This window comes from Oncorhynchus clarkii, chromosome 19, assembly GCF_045791955.1.
Source record: "Oncorhynchus clarkii lewisi isolate Uvic-CL-2024 chromosome 19, UVic_Ocla_1.0, whole genome shotgun sequence".
Taxonomy (NCBI): Eukaryota; Metazoa; Chordata; class Actinopteri; order Salmoniformes; family Salmonidae; genus Oncorhynchus; species Oncorhynchus clarkii.
The window spans coordinates 16074210-16090112 of NC_092165.1; the positions used below are offsets into that span (position 1 = coordinate 16074210).

At 43.8% G+C, this 15903-nt stretch overlaps 2 protein-coding genes across 2 annotated transcripts; both read right to left on the reverse strand.

The window, feature by feature from the left end:
- Positions 1 to 4761: 4761 nt before the first annotated feature.
- On the reverse strand, positions 4762 to 7698 carry LOC139374132 (uncharacterized). The gene is made up of 2 exons (XM_071115133.1): positions 7591 to 7698; positions 4762 to 7416 (listed from the first exon to the last, which is right to left on the reverse strand). The coding sequence occupies exons 1-2, from the start codon at positions 7691 to 7693 to the stop codon at positions 6509 to 6511; spliced, it is 1011 nt and encodes a 336-aa protein (XP_070971234.1). The 5' UTR covers positions 7694 to 7698; the 3' UTR covers positions 4762 to 6508.
- Positions 7699 to 9480: 1782 nt separating this feature from the next.
- LOC139374133 (uncharacterized) lies at positions 9481 to 15261 on the reverse strand. The gene is made up of 3 exons (XM_071115134.1): positions 14772 to 15261; positions 12190 to 12305; positions 9481 to 12009 (listed from the first exon to the last, which is right to left on the reverse strand). The coding sequence occupies exons 1-3, from the start codon at positions 15028 to 15030 to the stop codon at positions 10765 to 10767; spliced, it is 1620 nt and encodes a 539-aa protein (XP_070971235.1). The 5' UTR covers positions 15031 to 15261; the 3' UTR covers positions 9481 to 10764.
- Positions 15262 to 15903: the final 642 nt, after the last annotated feature.

The window sequence follows — 15903 nt, forward strand, 5'->3', positions numbered from 1 at the left end:
TATTCCATTTAAGAATGATGGAGGCCACTGTATTTCTAGAAAACCTTTAATGCTGCAGACATGTTTTGGTACCCTTCCCAAGATCTGTGCCTCGACACAATCCTGTCTCGGAGCTCTATGGACAATTCCTTCAACCTCATGGCCTGGTTTTTGCTCTGACATGAACTGTCCAACTGTGGGACCTTATATAGACAGGTGTGTGCCTTTTCAAAATCATGTCAATTTACCACAGGTGGACTCCAATCAAGTTGTGGAAACAGGATGCACCTGAGCTCAATTTCGAGTCTCCTAGCAAAGGTCTAAATATTAATGTCCATAAGGTATAACCTACAGCATGGTCGAGCAAATTAATGTTTCTGACATTTTGGGGCCGCTAAACAAATATTGATTTAGAACCACGGAGAGTTAGCGCAAGTAGAAAACAGAAGCTGCCTCCACTATTCCAGCACCATTTCAACATGATCAAATCACCTATACTTAGTCTAATACAATGACAACTAAAAGATACCAAAAACGATTTAGTCCAATCAACGTAATCTAAATATTATGTGGCTCTTCATGGTTGTCCATGGTTCTGATTTCTGTGTGCACATGCAAGTAGAAAAAACATGTTGACTCTCCCTACTTGTTGAGAAACGCCAATGCCTTCCTCTTTCATGTTGACAAAACGGTTTATCACTGTCATACAGTACATGCTTTCATTTGTTGTCCTAGGCAACCTGGTTAAAATTCTAGCCTAACTTCCTTTCGTGGGCAACGTTAGCTAGTTAACATTAGCCTTCTACATCTTGAACTTCCATCCTCTCAGGCCAGTGGCACAATGTATGAATGTATGGTTGGATTAGAATAACATTTTATAATCATTGGCAGGTACAGAGAATTAAGTAAAACCACAAGTCCTTATCTCCATCCAGGGCTAATTTAGGAAAGGGACCATTTTAGCTAGCTAGCCACTGGAGGACGACAACACAATGAGTTTCTGTCAGTGACATACGTATGCTCTTGATGCGATTGGAGTGAAGCAAAATCCAAAATGGCTTCCCTTGACACTTTAATGACTTTTTTTGGTGCGCCTGGACCATTCACAGTTGAGCTCACTCAGTTTAACCAACGCTGATTGGCTATTATTATTTTTTATCAAGGGAGGCCAAATGCTTGTTGGCTTCCCTTGCATTCAATGCTATGGGCGGCAAACAGTGTCACACTGCTTTTTTGTGTGCATCAGACAGAGGGGCGCTGTTTAGCTCGCTCAGATGCTTTCTCCGGTGAGACATTCAGCCTCTTGTCGAATGTAAGGACAATTATGAAAGACAGACATTCTTTTCCTTGGTCAATTTGAGTAAACCTGGCTTCTCTTGGCAACCACGAACACACCACTGGTAGCCTACAGTAATTTACTATATTAGCCAGGTGAGGGCCTCAGATTTTCACTTAAGAGAGTCATAGTTGTCCCTGCAGTTGCAAGTGGGTTATTAGCATTTGTGGGCAGGTGCGGATGAACAGACAGCGCACCATTACCGCACTGTATCTGCGTGCGCCAATACCAGAGTGGGCACATTCCAGGTTTTCTCTTAGGAAAATGTGTCGCTGGACAGACGACGTGACCGGACATTTGAGAAAATTTACCAGACCCATATGAATTGGGTCCAATCGAGCATCCACCCACAGTGCTCCAAATGACCAAAATCATGACAATGCATTTTAACAGAACATACAACTCATGTAATGAAGCAAACTTTTAAAAAATCTAACATTTGCAAAAATGCAATTCGTGGGTTTGACCATTCTTAACAGAGCACCTGGTAAAACGCTATTCTAAACAGCAGCACCTGATAGCGGGTCCATATGTGACAGATTCAAATCTGTTGAACTTAGTAAAGAGGTGGAATCGAAAGATGCATCAACAAGGATGGGTTGCTATTATGACTGATTTGGTCTTTGGCTTCTGGACAATGAAAGCCAATAGTACAGGAGAGAAATGGCATAGTGGTGGGTCGAATAGGTAAGTAAATGAACAGTAAATGTTTATACATAAATAAAATAATACATACATAAAATACTATACCAGAAAGCATGACTTGGCCACAGAGGAATCCAGGATCATTAACTTATTTTTTAAAAAAAAGCTGTGGATTGTTTCAAATCACAGGCTCGTAGTGCTATGCCTGTTTGGGAAGCCTACAATTTTGGCAGAGGGGATGGCAATAGGCCTAGCTGATTTGAGTTGCTGCGGTCAGTGAAAAGCATCTAAAATATGTGTTTAGATGTGTATTGAGAAAATTGAAAATGTTGAGACAAGAAGGCGAGGGGGCCTCCCGATTGGCACAGCAGTCTAAGGCACTTTATAAACTGGGTGGTTTGAGACCTGAATGCCGATTGGCTGACAGCCGTGGTATATCACAGGTATAACAAAACATATTTTTACTGCTCTAATTACGTTGGTAACCAGTTTATAATAGCAATAAGGCACCTCGGGTGTTTGTGGTATATGGCCAATAAACCACAGCTAAGGGCTGTATCCAGGGACTCCATGTTTCGTCGTGCATAAGAACATCCCTTAGCCGTGGTATATTGGCCATATACACCACAACCCCTCGTGCTTTGTTGCTTAAGCATCGCAGTGCTAGAGCCGTCACTAAAGACCTGGGCTCAATCCAGGACTGTATCACAACCGGCTGTGATCGGGAGTCCCATAGGGCGGCGCACAATTGGCCCACCGTCGTGCGGTTTAGGGAAGGGTTTGGCCGGGAGTACTAGCGTCTCCTTGTGGCGGGCCGGGCGCCTGCATGCTGACCTCGTCGTCAGGTGAACGGTGTTGCCTCCAACACATTGGTGCGACTGGCTTCCGGGTTAAGCGAGCGGGTGTTAAATGCGCGGTTTGGCGGGTCAAGTTTCGGAGGACACATGACTTGAACCTTCGCCTCCCGAGCCCGTTGGTGAGTTGCAGCGATGGGACAAGATCGAAATTGGGGAGAAAAGGGGGTAAAAAAGAAGGGGAGGGGTGTGTGCCAAAGATATATGATGCTCAGCTTATTTTTATATCAATTCCCCATTACATATGTCACTAGTATGAAATGTACCATTAAATGCCCTTCATTTGGTTACATTCATTTCTGTTAATGCATGTATTAATTACAGTCAGTGGCGATTTTAGCATGTAAATCTTGGTGGGGCAAAAACATTATGTGGGCTGCATGCCAGCAAAGTCACAATACATTAATTGCACAATAACGGTGCCCACAAACTGTTAGGGCCTACATAAAGCTGTCCCAACAGCAGTCCCGAACACCTTACCACTGCTACACCTGGCTATCAGCGGAACCTTGTCTGGCAGCGAAACAGTTCATTCAGCCTCATTTACTGCCTTTTAGAAAAACATAGCTGACTTGCTTTAACAAATGTGGTTTCTACTGACAATTGAGATGTACAAACTATGGCACATGGGGACGACAAGCGTATGAGGCAATCCGTAATTTAGATTAAGACATTAATGAGGGAGCTAGGACAGACCTAGTCAATATAACTATTTGTTCAGCACTTTTGAAATGTACAGCAACAGAATTCAGAACCTGGTTGGGCCGTTCTTACAGTGTTCTCCCTGTACACCTAGTCAGAACCGTAGGATAAATAAAGGGCAGACAATGAATGCTATTACAATATTTGATTATTACATTTCTCAAAAACAGGTTATAGGCTACATGTGCACCACCAAGTCAGAACAGTAGGCAAAATTAAGAGGTGAAAATAGACCAAATTATTAGGGTGAGGCACATAGGCTACTAACAGCTTACTACACAACATACACTTTATTACTTTCTTAGCTACAGTATACATATCCCCTGGAATATTACATAATTTATGCAGCAGCATACAATACATTTTTGGACTCACCTTGTGCTGTGCTCACTTGTCATCAAAGTCTGGCATTCTCTGGATTTGTGGTGCTTTCAATACAATTGGGAACTCAACAACAACAAAATTTAAAGGTTGAATCATGATGTCAGTGATCTTCAGGTCGTAGCTCTCTAGAAAGGCCCGAGTTACAGAATTTACAATTCCGAGTTGGATGACCGTTCAAAACATATTTTCCTAGAACATCTACGAGAAATGTGGGGCTGAATGACGGGTCGCCACTGATTTAGTCATTTACGTTCTCATTCTCGGAGTGGAAACATTGTTTGCAGAGTTCACAACCTGCTACACTTGTGAGAAACAAGATTTGTTTATGACGTTTGTCTTTTGTTTGGGGTGCTCCAAGCTTGTAAACATCCATTGAAAATTATACTATACTAAAACTAGAGTTCCTCACAGTAAGCCATCTCACAAAATCTTCACAACAATGTCCCCCTTGGTGATCACCAATCCTCAGTGTTAGAGCAATGGAAGTTATAGGCCTACTGCTGCACTGGCCTATAGGCTGTTTCCTGAACTGCCAAAATGCTGAGTAAATTAGGGATACAAAGTATATTGAAAGCAGGTGATTCCACACAGGTGTGGTTCCTGAGTTAATTAAGCAATTAACAGGGTCATGTATAAAAATGCTGGGCAGGCCATCTGGCTTGTGGTGACAGTTACCTGTAGTTTGCACTTAAAGGCCTCTCCTTGGTGTGAACGGCCTGGTGCTCCCATAGTTCCCCTTAGCAAAGCGCTTCCCACATGTGGAGCAGTCATACTCCTTGTCGCCGTCTGTCCTAAATCTGGGCCTCCCACGTTATGTGACCCAATGACACCAGAAGAGGTAGAAGCAGGAACCAACGCTCTCAGGTGGTTCATCTTTGAGCTCCCTCCTTGATCTCTAGCCATTGTTTGGGTGGTGTTGGGATTGTGTGCTGTGTTATAGGCTAGGTACCTCTTAGGGTCAGGATGGACATTCACCTCATCTGTATTGGTGGGGTAACCATGAGGTAACTGAGGAAGCCTAGATTCGGGCTTTCTATGAACCCAGTCACCAGGCATTAGACGAGACCCTGAAGGAGAAGACAGACTACCAACAGGGGGGGGGGGGTGTCTATGGTAGAAAAATGATAAGATTGTTTAATACTGTTTTTGCTTTGATGCATTCTGTGTCTGTGGGACTGAGTTGGGCCTCTGGGGCTTGAGCTGACAATTGATTTATGATGGCTAAAGACTGCATTCCATAGACAAGATGTGGTGTGTGTGACCAGAGATAGAGCCTGGAGGAGTAGAACAACCCCCTCATTGTATCTGGGAAACTGAGCCGGGTTGGGGGTAAAACAACACCTAGTGCAGATAACCATGAGGTGGCTTATGATGCCCCCCAATCTGCTTGGGAGGGGTGGAACCAGCCATGACTAAGCATTTTTAAATCTACCATGTAAGAACTATGCATTTTTCTGTAAGGTTAAGCGCTCGGTCCAACACATGATTGTGGGGTTGACAGTTTCATTATTGCAATAATTAATCAATCTTAAATTAAGATTGACGAAATGAGTCTCTCTCACTTGATTAGAATATTCCATGACCGGTCTCACCACTCTCTGTGAATTCTGAAGCCCAGGGTGACCAGCTCTGTTCATTATGGATACTGTGGTGTTTATCATAGACCCTCCTGTTCCTATCTCTAAGCCCCAGGCCCGGCTCCGGAGCTGTTGACTGGAGCCTCTGTCTCTCTCTGATGACCACCAGGACTGAGGTTGTTCAGTCCCCCTGTCCACTGGTTCTGGAGTGTCTGTCCCTTACGGTTTGGTCCCTGTTCCAACTCGGGAAAGAACAGCGATGGCTTCTGATCTGGGGCCAGGGTTTGTGACTAGCCGCTTCAGAGGTCCAGTCTCTCCTGCCAGCAACACCTGGTCCTCATGGACTGCAGACTGTAAAGTTGTACAGACAAGCATACAGTGCCTAAGGAAAGTATTCTTGAGAAGATTGGGAGGAACTCCCCAAGTGCAGGTGTGCCAAGAGAAACAATGTGCTTAATATTAGGAAAATTGAGAAATAAATATAGTAGGCCTAGCCTATAGAAATCTGATGGGATACTCTTTTTAATGGAGGCCATCACTCTGTTTTCTCAAGCAATTGCATAGTCTATAGAAATGTTGTGCAACATGGGCTCTCATGAAGTGTTTGATTACATTTGCATTGATGTTAGAGAGATTAGAGGGACAACAGAATGCTGAGCACCAGGCAGTTAGCAAGTTTGGTAGGCTACTAATGATCATCAGCACCATCAGAGCTTGGAGAAGCTTAATTACCGTGACTAAATGGTCACGTGGAATTTGACTGCTGTCATGAGACGTGACAGCCGCTACGGCGGTCACTGTAACTAACAGCCCTACACCCACCTGGTGTCCCAGGTCTAAATCAATGCCTGATTTAGAGGAGAACAATGGAAAAAAAACACTGTGGAACTGGCATTGAGGTCCAGAGTTGAGTTTGGGGGCTATACTCTATACATGGGCCGTGTGAATTTCTGCTGGTGTATCCTGAAGTACCTCTTCCCACAGTGTGTACAGGCGAACGGCCTCTCTCCTGTGGACCTTCAGCTGCATCTTCAGCTGGTGGGAGAACCTCTTCTCACACTGGGTAAGCTGTAGGACTTCTCCCCTCTGTGGACTCTCTGGTGTCTCTTCAGGTTGGACGAGTGTGAAAAACTGGCCCGACACATGTGGCAGCCAAATGGTTTCTCCCCTGTGTGGACCCTCTGGTGCCTCTTCAGGCTGGACAAGTGTGAAAAACTGTCCTGACACATGTGGCAGATGAACGGTTTCTCCCCCGTGTGCATCCTTTGGTGGATCTCCACCTGTTTGGGGAAACGGAAGGCTTTCCCGCAGAACGAACACGGGAAGCGCTTCTCTTTGCCACCGGATCTACTGATAGCGTCACTACTACCGTCATTTGTCAATGGGCTTGTGTAGCCATTTAGTGTTGAGGCAATGGCATTGTCTGAGGTCTGGTTTAACATTAGGAGAGTGTGAGGAGGATTAAGGCTAGGGAGTGTCTGTGTTGTCGCAGGGTCCATGTCCCAGTTGATAGATCCTATAGAAGGCAGGCTGAAGGCAGCACCTGTTAGGGGGTTAACCTGAGGCGAAATCAGTCTCTCTGAATAACAACTATAGGAGCAGGACGGCGCATCGCTAGCCGAGTCTGTGTCTGATCTCTCCTGCCGCATATGGACACCTCCCCGTCCCTGCAGACCAAATCTACCCCTCGCCCTGGTCTCAGCCAATCTGTTGTCACGGAGAATAAATGTGGTTGTTGTTTTGTGTTTGACTGTCTGTTTCTGGTTGTTTTGTCCCAGCCCAGAGTTGAGGACGTTGTCCCAACCACTGGCCTCCACTATGTCGCGTCTGGTCCTGGCCTGCTCTGTGATGTTGTCCCCTGGGCCCTTGACTGCACCCGTCTTGGTCTGGGAATCCAATATGGCCGTCCAGTCTCCTCTGTTAGCCTCCAACCAACCACCTGCAAGGAGAGGTTAGAAAATATACTTTACAAACATGGCAGAGAACTCTACATATGGAGATTTTTTTCATTGTCAAGTTCGTATATTGTTTCAAATCATAGCCAGGTGCATCACTATTCCCATTGAAGATCTATTACTGTACAGTATGTAGGCTATATGTATTTCTCTCTTACCTTGCTCCCCCATCTTTAGTCCACTCAGCAGATCAATACCCTCTGGTCCATCTTCTATTATCTCCTCTTTGACCAGCAGCAGATCAGGCTTCCCATCCTCCATGTCTACTGACTGTAAGAGATACAGAGTGAGATGATGTTGTGTCAAAGAAATCTGATATGAGCACCTTGCTATGGAGCATTTTCTGATTGGGCAATGAGGGATTGCTATGTAAATGTCTTACTTCATTTGATTACTTGACACTTCAGACTAAATTAATCAAGACAGTATCCACAAAGTGTCTGTAAGAATCTGTCAGAAGTTTACCATAGCCAAATACATTTAAACTCAGTTTCACAATTCCTGACATTTAATCCGAGTAAAAATGCCCCGTCTTAGGTCAGTTAGGATCACCAATATATTTTAAGATGTCATAATAATAGTAGAGTGATTTATTTCAGCTTTTATTTATTTTTCATCACATTCCCAGTGGGTCAGAAGTTTGCACACACTCAATTTAGTATTTGGTAGCATTGATTTAAATTTATTAACTTAGGTCAAACGTTTTGGGTAGCCTTCCACAAGCTTCCCACAATCAGTTGGGTGAATTTTGGCCCATTCCTCCTGACTGAGCTGGTGTAACTGAGTCAGGTTTGTATGCCTCCTTGCTCGCACACACCTTTTCAGTTCTGCCCACCAATTTTCTATAGGATTGAGGTCAGGACTTTGATGGCCACTCCAATACCTTGACTTTGTTGTCCTTAAGCCATTTTGCCACAACTTTGGAAGTATGCTTGGGGTCATTGTCCATTGACCAAGCTTTAACTTCCTCACTGATGTCTTGATGTTGCTTCAATATATCCACATAATTTTACTGCCTCATGATGCCATCTATTTTGTGAAGTGCACCAGTCCCTCCTGCAGCAAAACACCCCCACAACATAATGCTGCCACCCCCGTGCTTCACGGTTGGGATGGTGTTCTTCGGCTTGCAAGCCTCCACCTTTTCCCTCCAAACATAACGATGGTCATTATGGCCAAACAGTTCTATTTTTGTTTCATTAGACCAGAGGACATTTCTCCAAAAAGTATGATCTTTGTCCCCATGTGCAGTTGCAAACCATTGTCTGGCTTTTTTATGTCGGTTTTGGAGCAGTGGCTTCTTCCTTGCTGAGCGGCCTTTCAGGTTATGTTGATATAGGACTAGTTTTACTGTGGATATAGATACTTTTGTACCTGTTTCCTCCAGCATCTTCACAAGGTCCTTTGCTGTTGTTCTGAGATTGATTTGCACTTTTCGCACCTTTTCGTATGTTCATCTCTAGGAAACAGAACGCGTCTCCTTCCTGAGCATTATGACGGCTGCGTGGTCCCATGGTGTTATTACTTGTGTACTATTGTTTGTAAAGATAAACATGGTACCTTCAGGCATTTGGAAATTGCTCCCAAGGATGAACCAGACTTGTGGAGGTATCCAATTCTTTTTTCTGAGGTCTTGGCTGATTTCTTTAGATTTTCCCATGATATCAAGCAAAGAGGCACTGAGTTCGAAGGTAGGCCTTGACATACATTCATAGATACACCTACAATTGACTCAAATGGTGTCAAGTAGCTTATCAGAAGCTTCTAAAGCCATGACATAATTTTCTGGAATTTTCCAAGCGATATAAAAAGGCACAAAGTAGATGTCCTAACCGACTTACCAAAACTATTGTTTGTTTAACAAGAAATTTGTGGAGTGGTTGAAAAACAAGTTTTAATGACTAAAACCTAAGGGTATGTAAACTTCGACTTCAACTGTAGCTTTATTCATTATAATCTAAAATCCTAAACTGATCCTAGATCGGCTTTGTGGATACAGGCTCTGACCTAATACCATACAGACAGTAGTTCAGTGGCTTCACCTCAGTGAGACTGTGTGTGGTCCTGTGCTGCTCAGCTGGTTCCTCTGGGGTTTCAGGAGGAGGTGTAGTCTGGTATACCTCCATGACTATGGTCCCCTCAGGGTTCCCCAGACTCCCCTCACACCCCTCCTCCTTCACCAGCAGCACCTCTGGACCCGCCTCCTCCTGGAAAAAGACAGGTGACAGAGACATACACTCCCTCAGGTACGTACACACACAGATAAACACACTTTCAACATGAAGAAGTGTTTACGAATCCCCACTACGTTTGAATCCTATATTGTCATTAGTTACTTCATTGTTAAACCCATCACAGACATTAATATGACGTTGTGGGTAAAAAGAAGTCCATTATAAGTCAAAAGTCAGACAAACCTGACTAATTTATTGGTGTACTGTAGGTGTTTTGCTTCATAGTTTGTTCTCCATATTCCTTTTAAAATAGGGAGCCAATTTGTTTTCACAACTTTTATTTCCATAAGTGTTCTAATGGAACTCTTGTCCCTCTGCAACAGACTTATGGTGAGAAATGTTTGAACCATGGAACAGCTATAAAATCACAGTATTGAATCGCAATACATATTGTATTTTGTGATATTGTATCCCGAGGTCCCTGGCAATTCCTGCCATAATTGGTTATAAAGTGTGGTTGTGTGTTTGCAAAATAGGGTGCGATCAGATGTGATGTGTACTGAAGAGTCTCAATTAAAGTCTTGAATTTTGTGTTTATTCAACATAAAACAAGTTTTAAATACACCATACGAAAACCACACATACGTGTTTCTCTGCGTACCCGGCCCACCACCTCAAGCTCAACAAGACGGAGCTGCTCTTCCTCTCGGGGAAGTCCTGCCAGCTCCAAAACCACATCACGGTTGATTGACAACTCCATGGAGTACAAAGAACAAAGCAGTGACTTCCTGCAACTGTGATATGTGGTTGTCTCACCCAGCTATCTTAAGATGAATGCACTACTAAGTCGCTCTGGATAAGAAAATCTGTTAAATGACTTGCATGTAATGTTACAACAAAAAATCTGCATGAACTTGATAAAACTGCATTCATTTCCTCATTAAAAGTGTCTTAGGAAAAATTAAGTAGTTGAATGGAAGTAATGAAATAGGCATTTGTGAACATCATATAGCCTACACAGTACAAACAATATGTAACACAATATTCAACAGTGAAATCTGTTTCTCTCGTTATTGCAAATGCATCTGTGGACCTTTTCTTCTAACAACCAAAATGAATCTTTATATTTAATGCAGGGTTTGATCTAAACATCAGAAGCTATTGAGTGGAATGGTTACTTTCTATGTTATAGTGGAATGGTTTTTCTGCTGCTTCCCTCTGAGAATCTCCCATGTGGACCTTCAGGTGCATCTTCAGGTTGCCAGCCAGGGCGAAGCGCATGTCACACTGGGTACAGCAAAATGGTTTCTCCCCTGTGTGGACCCTCTGGTGCCTCTTCAGGTCACCAGCCTGGGAGAACCTTTTCTCACACTGGGGGCAGCTATATGGTTTCTCCCCTGTGTGGACCCTCTGGTGCCTCTTCAGGTCACAAGCCTGGGAGAACCTCTTCTCACACTGGGGGCAGCTGAAGGGTTTCACCCCTGTGTGGACCCTCTGGTGGATCTCAACATTCTGGAGGCAGCTGAAGCCTTTGTTACAGAACATGCAGAGGAACCGTTTCTCTTTACTACTACCTGATTTTGCACACCCACCCTGTGCCTTGGCCCTTTGGTCCTTTGAGTTCAATACCTGATCGAAAAGGACGCGGTCGTGTGAATCCGAAGGGGCCATCAACGTGGATACTGGGTCGCAATCCCTGAAATTGTGTAAAGCGTAGTGGGTGGTGACATTTAGATTAGTCTTTAAGCTTCCCCTGTAATCAAATAAATCTTTGCCTTGTGAGTGTCCTCCTAAATGAGTCTCGTCTACCTTCCATGTCGGAGGAGCGTCGCTCTCCACTTTTACGTAATTTGCAACTATAACCTCCCCTTTCTTATCTTGGCACCCTTCAGAGTATACACTACTACTGTACCGGTTCCAGTCCCCTCTAGACAGATCAGTCTGTGTCTCTAAACCCAAGGATATGTTACCAGGGTCCATCTCTATAGCGTAAGAACAAGACGGATCATTGCCATTCTCGAATGCGTCACCTGAGTCCCGATTGGATGGAGCTGTCCTCGGGCTTGGGTTACCGTAAAGTAAATACTCTGAACTGGGAGCAGGAGAACAGCCCAGTGGCCCCAGTCTCTCTGGATCTGACCTGAGGTCAGATCCTATGTGTAAAAGCCTTTTGGTTACAGTTAAGGTCTCGGTGTCTGTCTCTGACTTGAGGACGGCGTTCGGCGTTCCACTGACCTCCGTGATGCTGTGCCGTGTCCTAGGCTTGGGCGCGGCAGCGGTGTGTAGGTCCTCCGTGGCTACAGGGTGGAAATCTCTGTTGTGCCGTGGGTCCTCCTCTCCTTCAGACTTCTCCTGCTTGACCAGAGACGATCCTCCAGGACCTGCAGCCTCTACATCTGCAGACTGACACAAAGAGAGGAGGTTATTAAAGGCATTTTAACTGGATAACAATGTCGCAGTGAACTCACAAGCTCTGTTATGGCAGATAAATAAGGATGTACATGAATAGCTGAGGGGAGTCTTTCTGAAATAAACAGGACACATCTGATGTACTGTAACGTTCTGTTACACTATGACACTGACCTCTATCACGTTAACATGCTGGGTTGAGGTTCCACTCCCCTCATCAACAGTGATTGGTTGGTCATCTTGCCATGTATTGTATCCCGCTGGCTTCACCAAGGTCCTGTGGCCTTCACCTGAGTGAGTGGGGGAAAATAGGTGGTTAGGTTAGCAACTCTCAATGATCAACGGTATATTGTACACTAATGACAGTCTACATTTGACAAGGATGTTAGGTAACACTTCACCTAACTTCATATACTATTTATTGATTATGTTCCATGCATCACATCCTTTTATAAGTATTACAATTGGAAATATGGTTAGAATATGATATGATCTTTGTGCAATAAGAACAGTCTTAATTGACTTGCCTGGTAAAATAAAACAAATTGTGCAGGGTATACTGCATACTATTCAAACACTAACCAAGACCATAGACTTAGATAGACATCACATTGTATCTGTCCCATTATGGGTCAGTGAGAGCATGGGCAGCACCATTGTAGTACAGACTGAGATATGTTCCCGGATTCATCCAAAGGCATTGAGATTACCAATAAGGAGGAAGGGGCGCGGCTCTGTTGCATCATACCGCAGTGTGTGTGACGTTTGATGTGGCGTTCTTTTATGTTTTTAATTTTTACACTTATTTCACAACATTTTAACCGCTCTCCTTGATGATCCTATAAATGGTTGATTCTGGTGCAATCGCACTGGCAACAATATACTTTCCCCTTCGAAGCCCTTTTTGTGCAAAGCAACGATGACGACACGTGTTTCCTTTGCAGGTAACCATGATTGACAGAGGAAGAACAATGATTCCAAGCACCACCCTCCTTTTGAAGCTTCCAGTCTGTTATTCAAACTCAATCAGCATGACAGAGTGATCTTCAGCCTTGTCCTCGTCAACACTCACACCTGTGTTAACGAGAGAATCACTGACATGTCAGCTGGTCCTTTTGTGACAGGGCTGAAATGCAGTGGAAATGTTTTTGGGGGATTCAGTTCATTTGCATGGCAAAGAGGGTCTTTGATATTAATTGCAATTTATCTGATCACTCTTCATAACATTCTGGAGTATATGCAAATTGCCATCATACAAACTGAGGCAGCAGACTTTGTGAAAATTAAAGTGTGTCATTCTCAAAACTTTTGGCCACAATTGTACAATGCAACACAAACGCGATGGATATCCCAATGGCCCATCTAATCCCCGATTGTCTGCGAGTGGATTACAAACCCAAATGCAAACGTGGAAAGAGGAAAAACTTCCCTGACCCATCAGTTGTTAATCAATGCCCAGTCACTGAGGGGGAAAAGCGCTCACACCTGTGTTAACGAGAGAATCACTGTCAGCGAATCTGCGCTTCCAACACGAATACCGGGAGGCCTGTTTGCTGGCATTTACTGAGACTTGGCTCAATGACAGAGTCCCGGACAGGGAAGTGGAGCTGGCCAGCTTCACTCTGGTCAGAGCGGACCGTGATCTGACAGTCACAGGGAAACATCACGGCGGGGGCATCTGCCTGCTTGTCAGGGACCAGTGGTGTAAATCGATCCTGCTGAGAGAGACGCTGTACCCCCGACATTGAACTGCTTTCTGTGTCACTGCGACCCTATTATCTGCCCCGTGAGTTCCCCCAATTGTTTGTTACCGTTGTGTACATTCAACCTAAAGCTAATATATATAAAATGTGGTAGTGGGAGAGGATGGTGAAACTGGGTCGACATTCTGCAAATTCTCAACCATGAAACGTCTGATCCCAAAACTATAATCTGTTATGAACACAGTGCACTAAGTTTGATAGACCTGACCCTTTGCCCCCCAAAAAATAAATTGCATTGTGTTGGAGTGCACATGTGCACTTCAGAGGTGGTGTTCCCTAATGGAAATATGCAAATACACACTACAACACACCAATAGGATCTTGCTAGCTCGTGCTTGGCTTTGCCCACCTCCTTGCTTGTTCTGACCACTATGCTTCATTTGCTCCCACTGTAAATGACACAGATGAACTATCTTGGGTTAGTTATAAATATCTTTGGTGATATGGTACTTTTTCTCCATGTATATAGCTTCAATCTTGTGTGTTTTACACCTCATGTTACAATTTGTATTTTGCTTATTTTTTACTCTGCAACGTTGGGAAGCGCTTGTAAGCATGCATTTCAAAGTGAAGTCTACACATGTTGTATTCGGCGCATGTGACAAATACAATTTGATTTGAGGCCATCTCCATTTTGAAGTAGTCCATTTTATTTTTCTACTACTTCTATGAGTTGGCAAACAAACTGGAAACGTGCATACTGCCACCTGTACTGCGTTGTTTGAACATGTATAAAGCCAAAGTTGGCGATTTACTGCCACCTGCAGTTATGGAATGTTTACTCACGAGTATAATTCGTTAGTTGATCAAAGATCACTGAATGGCATAATGTGGCCCTTCCTTAACCCATTGGAAGTCCCACCCAGTTGACTGCTTCAAAATGCTGCCCATGCTAACAAGCTTGAGTCCACTATCATTCTCTAGGACCAAGACACCATTTTGGGTAACACATCTGAACACATGCCCGCAGCCTCGGCCTTCTACAAAATGTACCTCTTGTCGTTCCTCTGTATCGGTCGAGGATCTTGACACTACTGGGACGACGCTCCCGTGCCACCTTCAGTTCCAGTAGCTGTAGTTTCCTCCGCAATCCCCGGTTTTCTTTCTGGCTTTGAGAAATTTCCAAACGAAACACTGCATAGTCGTCGTCTACGAGTTTACAGATCTCTACCACAGCTGCGTTAGCCAGCACCTCCATAATGGAGGCTATTTGAGTGTGAAAAACCATAACGTTGCCATTGCAGTTAGCCATTGTTAGCAGCTAGCTAGCGTTACCTAGATAACATATCGACCAAGTCGTCTCCAACGTGAATTAAAGACTACCTGAGTTAAGTATGTGATGCTGTGCCGTTAAATTAGTTTGTGTTCCAGGGTGTTAATAAACGTCTAAATAACATAAACGCTAACGTGAAATTGTATTTTGTCACCGTTAATTTATCTTCTGTGTAGAAGGAAGTTATCTTAGTGGTTGGCGTCATTGCTCAAAGGGCGTGGTTAAAATAAAAAGTTATGCGCACGGTTTTTTGAAATACGGTACTACAGATTACACATCAAATCTCCTATGATCAATGATTTTGTCCGAATAACAATACTAGCGTACTATGTGTTTAATAATTAAACTTCATACTAATATAGTCGCTTGATTTAGTAGAATTCACTCGTCTTTTTCAATTCACATGTTTGACGCGCTGTAGCAAAGTGAATGAATGGTAGGACTAACCGCAATTGTGCATTCGAAATTTCATATGCTATTTTTTCGCAGAACATACTTGTTTAGAAATAAGTGTGAGTAAGAATATAGTAAGAAAAAATAGAACAACTTTATACCATCTAAATCTAATTGTATTTAGTCGCATGCTTCGTAAACAACAGGTGTGGACTAACAGTGAAATGCTTACTTATGGGCCCTTCCCAACAATGTAAAGAGAAAGAAAATAGAGCCATAGGGTGGGTTTGTAAATTCTCTCTGGCTATCTACTCCGATTTCACTGCAACCTGTACACTCTCGTTCTCCGATTTCACTGCGACCTGTACACTCTCGTTGGCTGGCCCTTGAGTAATACTCATCGCCAAATCCATTGGCTCCAGGTCATCTACAAGTCTCTGCTAGTTAAAGTCGCGCCTT

Coding starts and splice junctions, on each gene's coding strand:
- LOC139374132 (XM_071115133.1), bottom strand. CDS start 7,693: ATGGAGGATGGGAAGCCTGATCTGCTGCTGGTCAAAGAGGAGATAATA. Junction 7,417..7,590: donor ACTAAAGATGGGGGAGCAAG/GTAAGAGAGAAA, acceptor CTCTCCTTGCAG/GTGGTTGGTTGGAGGCTAAC.
- LOC139374133 (XM_071115134.1), bottom strand. CDS start 15,030: ATGGCTAACTGCAATGGCAACGTTATGGTTTTTCACACTCAAATAGCC. Junction 12,306..14,771: donor ATACAGAGGAACGACAAGAG/GTACATTTTGTA, acceptor CCACTCACTCAG/GTGAAGGCCACAGGACCTTG. Junction 12,010..12,189: donor AGCATGTTAACGTGATAGAG/GTCAGTGTCATA, acceptor TCTTTGTGTCAG/TCTGCAGATGTAGAGGCTGC.